At 42.9% G+C, this 12,042-nt stretch overlaps 1 protein-coding gene across 2 annotated transcripts in view; it reads left to right on the top strand.

Annotated features, from left to right (window-relative positions):
• Positions 1-12,042, top strand: part of LOC119446831 (septin-1) — a 610,438-nt gene that overhangs the window by 19,000 nt on the left and 579,396 nt on the right. The window contains exon 9 of one of the 2 annotated variants that reach the window (XR_007466176.1): positions 6,744-7,171. Coding sequence is in view for 1 of the 2 variants with exons in the window: in XM_037711393.2 (XP_037567321.1) it covers positions 6,744-6,894 (151 nt within the window). In the remaining variant the exon portion in view is untranslated. Of the gene's footprint in view, positions 1-6,743; positions 7,257-12,042 lie in introns of those variants that run through there. The other variant, XM_037711393.2, reaches the window with a different exon arrangement.

Genomic DNA, 12,042 nt, shown 5'->3' with positions numbered 1-12,042 from the left:
GCGCTGTCCTAGGCCGGCCAACGAAACTGCCCTGCTGGCAAACGTCCGCTTCCCAATAACGGCAGCAAAACGAAACTCAGGGGAGCTGGCGCCGGGCCGGCTGGAGCAGTGGCGCCTGCACGGCGGCGGGCGCGCACGGTGACAGTCTAAAGTGAGGGAGTTACGAGGGATAGCGAGGGGAGCCACCGAAGCGGCGGAGCTGCTGAGGCGAAATTCGCTTCCCTGCCGCCCTCCTCCCTCACATTCCACAGTCTCCGCGTGCGCCCTTCGCCATGCCGTGCCGGCGCCGCCCGCTCCCCGAAGTTTCGTTTACTGCCGTTATCGTGAAGCGAGCGTTGGCCGGCGTTGGCAGTTTCGTGGCCCTCGCTCGCTATGCGCGCCGTGATATTTCACAACTTGCACTCAATATTCTGGTTTCAGCCTCACTGGCTGTTCGTTCTCACCACGTGCCCTTCTGCTCCACTTCGTCACTCTTTCTTCTTCGAGCGCTTCTTGGGGCGCCCGTTTGAGGGGAGCGTTCGCCGTCTCCGCCGACTTCCATACTCCCAGGCGGCCGCACTGTAACTGGTATTTCGTTTCCCGCAACTGCACTATATAAGCGATACGTGTATACATGGAGTGCTATGGGAAAATTAACGGGAGTCTGAAAAGACCGCACTATATTCGGTCCTGCACTATAAGCGGTTACGTTATAAGTGGTCTATACTGTACAAGAATATTCCATAACATGTGAAACGGTTGGCATTTTGAAGTAGAAACACAAATGTGGAGGGAAAAGATTGTGGACACAAATGGGGATCACGTTGCATGCCATTTCTAACCTTTCATGAGCCGATGAATTTCTGCTGAGGCAGGATATGGTGTCAAAGTAACTTTCTGTTCTCACTTCACATATGATATGGTACACCTTTAACTTGAGTCGCCTCATTTTGGTTTCCATATCGTGACATGTCCCCCCATGTCACTAGTCAAGCTTGAATTAGTGCCCATCTTTGTCATAGAAAAAAGCCACCTTCATCCTTCTTCAAGACTTTGCTATAAAAACCATGCTAATTTACTGCTATCTACAGTGGCAAGTCCATAGTCGAAGGTGTTGAGCTTGAGCCAAGTCAGCCATTCTCCTTTTTTCTTTTTTTCTCTTTGGTTTTGCAGTTGAATGGCACTCGAAAGTCTCTAAGTTAAATTGGTTTGTCAATGAAAGTGAGCGTAAGAGTGGGAATATTCATGGTCTCTATAATTGAGATAGTGTGTGCACTGATTGTGTTCAAAATTGATCAAGATATTTAATGGTGACAAATTTCAACTGCTTGTATATTTTCTGATTCTGACTTTCCACTAGGACACAGCTAAAAGTCGGAGGAAGCATTTCATGCTTAAGAACTGAACATATTAATTTATAAAGCGAAGCTGCACACAAAAGTTTGTGAATCTGCTTATCTAGATTATCACTCTAAAATGTATTTTTACACTTGTTGCTGTTGCCAGTATGTTATGATATCTGGTTGTGTCATGATCAACACTGGTTGAACAAGGGATGCCTGGAGCCGATGTTTCATCAAAGGGTCTTCCTTCACCTTAATGAAGACAAGTTCGCTCTTCAAAATGTTGGCTCGAGCTTGAGACCTCCCTCATTTGACTGCTGTTGATCACGTCGTGTAGTGTTACAACACTGCAGTTACTGTATTTACTCACATAATGAACGCACCCCCCACTTTTCGAATCAAGAAGTGTTTTTTCTTTTCCTCACATAATGAACGCACCCTGAACTTGTTGCCGTGAATTAGAAGAGGACGGTACGATTCGGCATCTGTTATGGTGTCCGGCGGGTATGGTTGTATAAGTTGCCGAATCGTACCGTGTCTCCTACTTTTATTGCGATAGCAATTATATGGACACTCCAGGCAGATTGTTTCCGTCGGCACCGACAATCGCGCCTCAATCTCCCGCGTTCAAGGGAGGAAAGCGAGGAGGAAACGTGTTGTATTCCGTAGCGCGCACGGCACCGGGGGAGGGGAGGGAGGGCGGGCGGCACAACGACTCCTCATTGCGCGGCCGCATGTGCCTTATCTTGAAAATGATCTGCGTCGGGGTCCGAGTCTAGGTGCGACGACGCCTCCTTCGTACGTGCTCCGTTCTCGCCGCTCAGTTTAAACGCGTTGAAGTGATACACAGCATGAAGGTCACTTCGCTCACTGTTGCTGCCGTGCTTCCCGACGCCAGCGTTTTGACAGTGAGTGTCCCCGGTCATCGAGTGTGAGTATGCTGGTGCATGCTGACACCATGCTTGTTAATTTACATAGGCAGCGAATGCTTGAAAGTTAATACGACTGATAAAACGATTATCTTTACTTCGTGAAGCTGTCTGCACATTTGCTATCGCAATCGATGGTTCGCCTATCGCGCAAAACTGCAACATTTTTAGAGGTGGCTGGGGAAAGAAAATTGTTCAGAAGATTACCCCGCATAATGAACGCACCCCCCAACTTTGCGCATATTTTTCAGGAAAAAATGTGCGTTCATTATGCGAGTAAACACAGTATTTTCATGATAAGAACAGTCAATAGCTGGGTGTAAGCTTCCAGTGAACAGACGTTGTTATTGACCCTTTTCGCAGCGATCCCATGGGTACTGCCATGTTTGATCACTTGGCAACGTGTCCATTGCTTGCCTCAACTGCCTCCGTCACGAAGCTTTGGCACAAAGCTTTGGCCACAGCTTCAGAGGTCACGTAATAGCGTCATCGGAACTCATTAAGCTTTGTCCAAACAACACAAGCAGTGTATATGGTGCTTGCTCTAAAAGCGGGGCTAAATATGTATTCCAAGCTATCCAAACTTTCCGCTTACGAATTAAATCAGGATCAGTGTGTTTTACGCTTCTTTCTGTACAGTATAGGCCACTTATAATGTAACCGCTTATAGTGCAGGACCGGATATAATACGGTCTTTTCAGACTCCCATTAATTTTCCCATAGCACTCTACGTATACGCGTATCGCTTATAGTGCAGTTGCGGGACACAAAATACCGGTTACAGTGCGGCTGCCTGGAAGTGCGGCAGTCAACCTAGACGGCAAATGCTCCCCTCAAGCCACAAATACCGTATTTACTCGAATCTAACGCGCACTTTTTTACCAATAAAACAGGTCCAAATATTGCGTGCACGTTAGAATGGAGTACGACCCTAAATCTGTGTTACCTTATAGCTGTCGGCATTTCAAAATGGCCGCTTCGCACGCGCATCGAGCCTAGCTACCGTAGATTCCTCCATGTGCTGCAGTACACGTGCTTAGGCTATAGTCTACCGTCTGTCTTCACGTTCTCTGCTTCTGCTCTATCAGCATGAAGTACCGAGTTCATCATGATGCCGCATTTAAAAGGAAAGTGATCATGTGTACAGAGACGGACGGAAGTCGGGGCCGCATCACGGGCGTTCGGAGAATCCGAAACTTGCGTTCAGGACTGGCGCAAATAGAAGGAGAGGATTTTTGCCAGCAAAGCAATGCGGAACGGTTTCAGTGGACCGAAGCAGGACGTAATCTGCGACGATCCACTTCGGCGATACGATTGCCTTGGCCCTATCTTGAAAGCAATCTGCGACAGGGAAAGTCCGCCGCACACCGTGTTTTCGCCGCTTATAGGCCGCGTTGAAGCGAGAGGCATGATAGCACGAAGGTCAATTCGCTCGCCGCGCTTCTTCACTCGAGCGTTTTAACAGTTCGTTTCCGCGGTCAACGAGCTAGATGTGTTCATCTTTGCTTGTACGCGCGAGACACGGTGCTTATTAATTTATTTAGTAAGCGAATACGGAACCTAGAGCACGGTGACAGCAACGGCAGAAATGTGCCTATAGTGTCCATTATCTCAATAAAATGGTTGTTTTGGTTATAGTGTGGTACCGCTTATAGTGCGGATATTTGCGACTCCGGCGACTTACGTTATAAGCGGTCTACACTGTATTTGGCAAACACTTTGAAGCAGTGGCTTGTCATGTTTGGCTCAGTAAAGTTGTTCGGTGTGGTGACTATCTGATTGTTTATTTTCTGCCTAATCACTTGCGGTTGTGCTCAGTTGTGATAGATTTGTTCTTGCTGCACTCAAAGTTTGGAACGTAGATGTTCTGTATATTGTAATACCTTGTAGGAAAGATGTATTATCGCTAGTAACTCGCTTACTCTAGTGGACCATGACGAAACATTCAGCTTCAACCATTCGTGCACTATTGGTGTAGTACCGTCATTTATTGTGCGTATATAGATAGTGCGCATATATTTAAGTGTGCGCCCATTCACTTATTCTCGACACGTTGGCAGAAAAACAGGCGTAAGTTGGGGTAGATGTGTTTAGATACTGTGCGCAAAACCTACTACGACAGGAAGCAGCGCTACTCTCTTTATGACTGTTTAATGAGCGGTACTCACTCTTGCCAACATACTGGGGCTGAAGCCCTTTCTTTGAAGGTTAGCGATACAAAGCTGGCGGATGAGCAAATTTCTGTATCCTCGAGGAAAGCCGTACAGCACGAAGAGTCGGAAATAGGTGCGGACAGTTGCAGCAGCGGTCCGTGAACTCGACCACACATATTCATTACATTTCTTAAATACGCCAGTCAATATTTTTGCAGCCAACTACTGCTCACATCTTCAATCCACATGATTCAATCCAGCATGATTGGAGCACAGTGTGTTAGCGAAAACTCAGTTGCATTTCCGACAGCTCATCGTACAGAAGCGGTAGTGGTTTCGTATTTGTGCACGGTCGCTGAGGCAACATATGGCGCGCCACCAAAAGCGCCATCTTGTTTCTCTAGAGAGAACTACTCCGCGATAAAAGGGTCAATAAAACAATTATCTTAAGAAATCGAGAGTAGACAATGGCCAGGGTGCAGCTCCATCAGCTTCTGAAATCTGACTGCAGATACCTTTAAGAAAAAAAATGAAGAAATTTGCAAATGTGTTGACACTTCAAAGCTTCAGACTACTGAGCCACATGAAAACTTTACACCCAACAGTGAAACAATGCCCTGGTGGATGCCTAAATAAGATTTAAGAATGCAGAGACCAATACACCACTGGCCAACTCGAATATTCATTTTGTATAGATGCGTCAACCAATTTCATTTGCTCATTCACGGTAAGAGACAAATGTCTACGTTCCTCTGGAGCTGTTTTGGAGAGAGCAGATGCGGTGCGATTTTGTTGGCAGAGCTTAGGTTGCACCGAATGTACCTAATCTATTTATTCTGGTAACGAATTCAGTGACAAAGCAGATCTAGTATACCATTCTAGACTCCTTGGGTCTAGAGCATTCATGTGGGCTTGCTGGTACATATCGAAGTCTGTACAGCGCAAAGGATGGGACAAGCAAGAAACAATGAAGCCTTCAACTAATGTTTACTTCTACAGTCAAACCTCAATATAATGAACCTCGATTTAACAAAATTGGCAATGTAACGAATTATTTCTACTTCCTGATCTTAGTTCCATTGAATTAATGAAACCTCGAATTAACGAAATTCACGATGTAACAAAGTTTTTCGCTGCAAGTACAATTTCGTTATATCGAGGTTCGACTGTATATTATGTGCTCAGCATACAGTAATCTGTGATCAAAGTGATATTGGTATTTATAGATAGATGCTACTGAAGCACACGATGGCTTCACTACATTGGCTTAGCTTGATAGTGTTGGCAAAAATGGAGGTGGATTAGGAGATGTCTGCATGCATGGAGGTCAGCGTTTCTGAATGCCCCCCCCCCCCCAAAAAAAAAAAAAAAAAAAAAAACAGTAGTGCATATGAACCCGGACTCCTGTGCATGCCCTCCACACCAGAGCTTGTCACATGGTTTCAAATTTACTACCTGGTGTTCTGGACTGTAGCGAAAGGATCCCAGGTTGAGTGTTGCATAAAGCCACTGATCATACTACGTTAGAGGAAAGGTGCCATAACTTGTTTATTTTTGTACTTTCTTAAAAGCTTAACAGACACAAATGTAGCGTCAATATACTTCCTATGAAAATAGAAACGTGTGGTTCACAGCAGTTCATGCTAGCACCAGTGGAGTCGCCATCTGTCTCCCGTTTTGCATTCCAGTGAAATGATGCATTATTGACATTCTGTGTGGCATACTAATGCCCGAAATTGTCATTTCCTTTTTATATCTGGGAAAAGCACTTACAGAAATTGCAAGTTGGATCAGAGTGACAAGCAGCAGAATAAGCATTTAAACTAAATAACTGCACAGCTATAGCAGAACCCACCTATGAGCTGATGTGGACACTGAAAATAGCCTTAAAAAATTGGAAATACATTATTGCACATGGTAATCAGAGTGGGGGGGGGGGGGGGGGGGCATTAGTGACACAGAAGTGAGAAGTGTGGGTACCTAGTGTCACGGTGCCTTTTGTGGGCTGTGGAGGCCAAACTATATGTACGCTTGCTGCAGTGCGAAAGCTCGCACCCTGCAAGAAATGGTAGTTTGAATCTACAAGAAGACGTGTGCCCACTTAGCTCACTATTTTTCCCTTGGTAGACATCGTTTCGTATTTTTGTGAGGCAGCCAGGGCACCGATAGTTGTCTGGAGAAGATATATCTGTCCTGCTCCATCTGCGCATGCGTAGGCGCACGAGTGTCAACTCTTGCACGTGGGCGAAAGCTATTGCGCGCCGGCAAGCGTACACTGCTTTTTGCTGGTCTTACATCAGAAAAGTCTCATAGGAATCCTTTCTTTCTGTTTTGCACAGGCTTGCATCTGATGAGAAGCTTTCAGAGAAAGACAGAATTCTACAGGAGAAAGAAGCTGAGCTCAAGAGAATGCAGGAGATGCTGAAAAAAATGCAGGAACAAATGCAGCAGGGAACAACAAATGGCACAGAGCACCAGACCAAAGTCTAGGCAGTGGCCATGTGCCACTCTTGCATTTCTATACATGCTGATCTACTGAAGCGGTTCATTTTTACTGCCTGTTTATCGGAATTGCTTCATCTGCCAAAATGGGAGCTGCATGCCCCTTTCCGAGTGCCACTTTGTCTCTGTCGCAACCAATGTGAGTCTTTGCAGAGAAACAAAAAAAACCTCTCAGGCTATTGTATTACACGAGTGCCTTGTTCTTATATAGATTGCCAACCAGGAAGTCCCACTATATTTGCTATTTTTTACCATATTTGCTTTTGTATTTTATAAACCTTTTACAGTCATGTGTTTTGAATTCCTGAAGGCGAGATATTTGTATGAATAAATGGTGTTCGTAACATTCACCTTGTGGCTTCTATCGGATAAATATTCACACATACTGGATTTACTCTAATACAACCGGATGCCTAAAAATTTGGAAAATATCTCTGCTGCGATATCGGGTCCAAATTTTTTTGTGATTGCATGGAATGTGACAAGGTCATCTCATGTCTGATGCTTGGTAGTCATGTGCACTGACTTCACTTGATTTCTTGTCACTTCTTTGCATGCACAATGCGTTTTTATCTGGGGCACCTGAAATGGCTCGTGCGACCAGTCTGGATTAGCTGGCACTTCTCAATTGGCTACCTGATGTAGTGTCTGTCAAAGATGGCATGGACTGATTGCAAAATATACTTCTCAAATACTCCTGATGCATCCCTGACTCGTGAGCTCTGCCCTTGTAATTAAAAAAAAAATTATATTGGCTTATATGAGTGTAAACACGGGTCTTTTCATTGGGAGGCAATAGAGTGTTGTATAAAGGAGATCTCAACATAACCATGACATTGTAGGGCTGCGAGGTGTGTTGATAAGAGATGATTGCTAGATGATTTAGACATCTGCATGTAAAGTGTGGACATGAAGTACTACATGAAAATATTACCTACAATGCGCACATATTGAACATTATTTTTTTAACTTGCCCCCTGGCACATGTGCAGTTCAACTTCGTATCATTAACTGGATGAGGCAGGCATGTTACTTGACACAACAAATCACAATGTTGTTAAAAATTAAAAACCTGCATGAAGTTTTGATCATTTACTTTAAGGCAAATTAGACCCTTTGCCTAATTATGTCAGAGTCTGCACTGATGTGCACAGTTCATGCATTTTACAATGTGAAATAGGTTTGTAGTTGTGGCTCCCTTGATGAAGCCTCAGGCCACAGCTGAGATCTATTATGCCCATTAAAGATGGTAAAGCATGCCCACTTTGGGCATCATTTTCACTTGAATGTGATGACTGGTGTCGCCATTAGTAGGGAAGGTGTGCTATGTGGCAAAATGCACTTGCAATTTAGAAGAAAGACCTGTTGCAATTTTGGAAATGAGGGCTGGTAATAATGAAGTCATACCCAATTAGTAAAAATTCCAAGACTAGCACCAGTTCTCAAATAAATTTCATAATGTGCCATGAAATAGTGCCATTCCAGTTAGTTTTCCCAAAGCCTCACTTGCATAGTGCAGGAAGAAACTAGCTGGAGTGATAACTTTTTTTTTTTTTTTGACAGATTTTGAGGACATATCATGAGCTAGTCTTCACATTTGTGCTCACAGCACATGATTTCATCATCACCAGGCTTCCTTTCTGCATCTTCCATGTGGCCCTACAGTGAATTAGTTAATTAGCTACCCATAAAATTTATTACTTTCCTGGATGTTTGCTATCTGCCTTGCCATGGGTAATTCATAAAAAAGACAGAGGATTAAAGAAATAGTTATATGTGGTGCTAACTGGATTTCAAAGCCGGCACCACGAAGTTTAGAGGCCACCACATCCAGAACTTGGCCATGACAACAATGCAGCTTTGTGGTACAGTATGCAGCACTTTTCATTATATACTAGTACCACAAATTTACTGTTATGCTGCAAGTAAATCTGCATGTAAAGTAATTTAATGCATTCTGAGAATGAAGAAGGGTGGTAGAGGTGGGAATGCATTTTATTCAACTGCGGAACTTGATGGCTAGCATCAGTGGTGGAAGGCAACATGCATTTGGGCATGTTTGGTTAGAAGTGCATGGCAAAACCTTTATCTAGAGAAACTCCAGCGAAGGCTTTGGTATTCGGTAGGTGCTGCTTCCAGTGATGTGGATTGTTGCCTAGGATAAGCCATTGTTCAGTGGCCAATGTTTTGGTCAGTGGTGGGCACAAGAGGCCAAAATGGAAAGCCAATGTGCACTGCTATGTGGTGCCCACTCCCTTTTTATTCGCAAGGTAATTTAATTTACTTGCACATACATCAAAACTCAATAGCTCCTGCAATAAGTTCACTCACTGGCATTTCATAATCGCTCTTATTGTAAGCACTTCAAAACTGAAGGGGTTTCAAGTTATTTTGTTCATTATTTTATTTTATTTACAGATACTGCAATCCCCAAAGGGATTTTAGCAGGGTGGAAGTACAATATATCAGCGTACAAATGCAGGCAACAAAACAAAGCAATACGGAGTACATTGCCTATACAAACAACATCGGTTTAAATAAACGTGGCAAAAAGAAATGAATGAGGTCACATTTGCTCTTGAGGCCTAATCAACAGATGTTAGCAGCAAATAAAGACAACGAAGGCTGAGTAACTTCTATATTAGTCAAATTGTTCCATTCTATCACAGTCCTAGGAAAAAAGGAATATTTAAAACAATTATTTTTTAAGCGGAATGGTGTCACTGTTAGTTGATGCCTTTGTCTTGTGGTATACCCGGAAGAAAATGTAATTATATCAGTGATGTTAATGTTGTAGTGTCCATTTACAAGCTGATAGAAGAATTTTAGTCGGGAAACTCGATTGTGCTCTGTTAGTGCAGGCAAGTTGGCTTGTTTTAGGAGTTCTGTTACTGAGGTACGGGAGAAGTTATTATAAATGAAGCGAACTGCCTTTCTCTGCACCCGTTCGAGCTTTTTGATGTTAGTTTGCGTAAACGGATCCCAGATAATAGCTGCATAATCTAGTACGGGCGTATAATTGTTTTATACGCTAATAAGCGAACGGGACACGTGGACAGCTTTAATGCTCTCCTAAGAAAAAACAATTTACGATAGGCATTAGTGGTTACCTTATCGATGTGCCGATTCCATTTGAGGTTATTAGTTATCCACAGGCCAAGGTACTTGTATTCTGTTACTTCAGATAGAAAAATATTGTTAGCCGAGTAATTGAAACTAAGCTTTTTCTTTTTGTGAGTAATGCACATAAAAACAGTTTTCTCAAAGTTCACTGACATCTGCCAATCATCACACCAGGCAACTACCTTCTGAAACGCATCATTTAGTAATACTTGATCCGAGGGGTTGTCTATTACTGAATATAAAACACAGTCGTCTGCATATAATTTGATTTTAACAGGAAGATCATTTACAAGATCGTTTATATACAACAGGAAGAGGAGCGGCCCAAGAACCGAGCCCTGGGGAACGCCAGAGTCAACGGAGAGATGATTAGAGTCCTGATTCTTAAAAGTAACGAATTGTTTACGGGCACTGAGGTAATCTGAAATCCAGTTAATCAGCTTATGATTTTTAAGAATTTTGTTTAATTTATGGAGTAGTTTATGATGAGAGACTTTATCAAAAGCTTTGGAAAAATCCATAAATATGGCGTCTGTCTGTTTAGCGTTGTTTATATTATTTACGAAGTCATGCACTGTTTCTACCAATTGGTTTATTGTTGAATAGCCTTTTCGGAATCCATGCTGATGGGTTGTTAGAAAGTTATGTTTCTCAAGGAATTCCGAAATGTGTTTGTGAATGATGTGTTCCAAAAGTTTGCATGCAGTTGAAGTTAATGAAATAGGGCGGTAGTTCTGAATGTGCTGCTTATTCCCGGTTTTGTGGAGTGGCTTAACTCTGGCGGTCTTCCAGTCGCTCGGCACTTGGCCTAATTGCAAGGATTTCACAAACAAAACATGTAAATATTTGGACACCCATTCCGCATAGCGTTTAAGAAAACCATTCGGAATGTCATCTGGGCCAGAAGATTTTCTAATATCTAGATTAAGTAGCATATTAAAAATGCCCTGTTCAGTTATCTTAACATCAGGTATAGGAGGCAGGACTGCGTCGTAGTACGGTAAAATGTTATTATCTCGAGTGAAGACAGACTTAAAGTGTGCATTAAATAGGTTTGCAATTTCCTGTTATCATCAGTCAACTTGCCATTCACGTCAAAGACATCACACTCTTCTGATTTAGGACTAATGCTCCTCCAAAATTTCTCAGGAGCCGATGCGATGTAACTTGGCAATAAGTCGCCATAGTAGCGCTGCCTATCGCTACTGACTTGGTGCTTAAGCTTTGAAGTTAATTCACTGACTTCGTTACCATTGCAATGCAAATTTGTGTTCTTCATTGTTTTCTTTAATCGTTTTAGCCATCTTTTCAACTGGAGCGCTTTACGAGAAATCCAGGGGTTTTTATGTTTCTTCTTTTTTGTAATTCCTGGTACAAAAGAGTTAATACAGTCATTTATAATATTTTTAAACCTGATCCAAAGCTCATTTACATCGCATCTGCTGTTTTCAAACTCATTAAAATGAAATGCAAGAGTATCAATAATTGAAACGTCATCTGCCCGAGAGAAATCGGGGAAAGATAAACGTTGCAATTTTTTATCAAGTGCAGTATTGCTTAGGGTTAGTAGCACGGCTTGGTGGTCAAATTCCTGGAAATACCTCGCAGCTTGTTCGAGCATCAATGGATCCGCTGACAAAGAATAAGTCTAAAGACTTAGAAGGTCCCTGAATTCTGGTATAGTCCTACACAACTTGAAGCAGATCATATGTATAGCAAATGTTTAGCATGGCTTCTCCAACAAGATCGTGCTTTGTGAGCGTGAATGTTGGCCAGTGTATGTTAGGCAGATTAAAATCCCCTGAAAGAATAATTCGGTCATTAGTCTTTATATTTGCTCGCAAATATTTATCTAGTTCATCAAACATGGAAACTGGAGTGTTCGGTGGTCTGTATATAGCACCTATAATGTACCTGATGCCATTGTAATACGCTTTACAAAAGATACCTTCAACATTGCGTATATTCGGCATTCGCAGGATGTTAAGTGACGACTTGAAAAGGATACTGACG

This window comes from Dermacentor silvarum, chromosome 3, assembly GCF_013339745.2.
Source record: "Dermacentor silvarum isolate Dsil-2018 chromosome 3, BIME_Dsil_1.4, whole genome shotgun sequence".
NCBI lineage: Eukaryota > Metazoa > Arthropoda > Arachnida > Ixodida > Ixodidae > Dermacentor > Dermacentor silvarum.
Note: the sequence above shows the minus strand (reverse complement) of the source record. Positions and strands in the feature narration are given on the sequence as shown.